General features: G+C 78.0%; 1 protein-coding gene across 1 annotated transcript in view; it reads right to left on the minus strand.

Annotated features, from left to right (window-relative positions):
- Nucleotides 1-853, minus strand: part of MNEG_11758 (hypothetical protein) — a gene marked incomplete at both ends in the record, with an annotated part of 2,054 nt that continues 1,201 nt past the window's right edge. The window contains one exon of the mRNA XM_014039771.1: nucleotides 1-738. Coding sequence (XP_013895225.1) covers nucleotides 1-738 — 738 coding nt within the window. The remainder of the gene's footprint in view (nucleotides 739-853) is intronic.

Below are 853 nucleotides of genomic sequence, written 5' to 3' on the forward strand. Positions count from 1 at the left end.
TCACGACGCGTCCGCGGCGCACGCGGCCTCCTCCGCGCCCTGCCGCTGCTCCTGCTGCAGCTTGGGCCGCTTGCCGCCGCCCTGCCTGCCCACTGGGGACAGCCCGTTGCCCTCGGGCGCCCGCTTCGGGTGCTGCTGCTGCTGCTGCTGCTGCTGCTGCTGCTGCTGCTGCTGCTGCTGCTGCTGCTGCTGTGCGGGGCTGCCAGGATCCGAGTTGGCAACGGAAGCCGCCGCGGGGCCGGTGGCTGCCGCCGGATCTCGTCTGGGGGAGGCGTCCCCCTGCCCCCGCCCCTGAGGCTGCCCCTGCTGCTGAGGCTGCCCAGGTGACCTCGGCGGCTGCGACGGCACCGCGCGCTTCGGCGGCGTCCCCGAGGCGCCCGCCCGCTGCTCCGCCTGCTGCTGCTGCTGCTGCTGCTGCTGCTGCTGCTGCTGCTGCTGCTGCTCCCCCAGCGGCGTCGCGCTGCCCGGCGCGCTCGCGCCCGCTGCCGGCTCCTCCTGCTCCTCATCCTCCCCATACTGCGCCAGGCTCGAAAGCCAGCTGCCGCCACCCTCCAAGGCGCCACCGCCCCCGTCGCCGCCCTGCCGCTCGCCCGCGGCGCCGCCCGGCAATGCGCCCCGCGGCCCCGCTTGCCTGCCGCCCTCCGGCGAGCGCTGCTGCTGCTGTTGCTGCTGTTGCTGCTGATGATGCTGCTGCTGGGCCCGGGGCCCGGGGCCGGCCGCGGGCTGGTGCTGCTGCTCCTGCAGCGGCGGCGACGACGCCCGCGCGCCGCCCACCTGCCAATGCCGCGCCTGCTCCTGCGCCTGCGTCGGCCGCGGCTGCGGGCCCGCCGCCGGCCCCGCCGCGGCCCCGCCC

The sequence above is a fragment of the Monoraphidium neglectum genome (assembly GCF_000611645.1).
Source record: "Monoraphidium neglectum strain SAG 48.87 unplaced genomic scaffold scaffold02892, whole genome shotgun sequence".
Taxonomy (NCBI): domain Eukaryota; kingdom Viridiplantae; phylum Chlorophyta; class Chlorophyceae; order Sphaeropleales; family Selenastraceae; genus Monoraphidium; species Monoraphidium neglectum.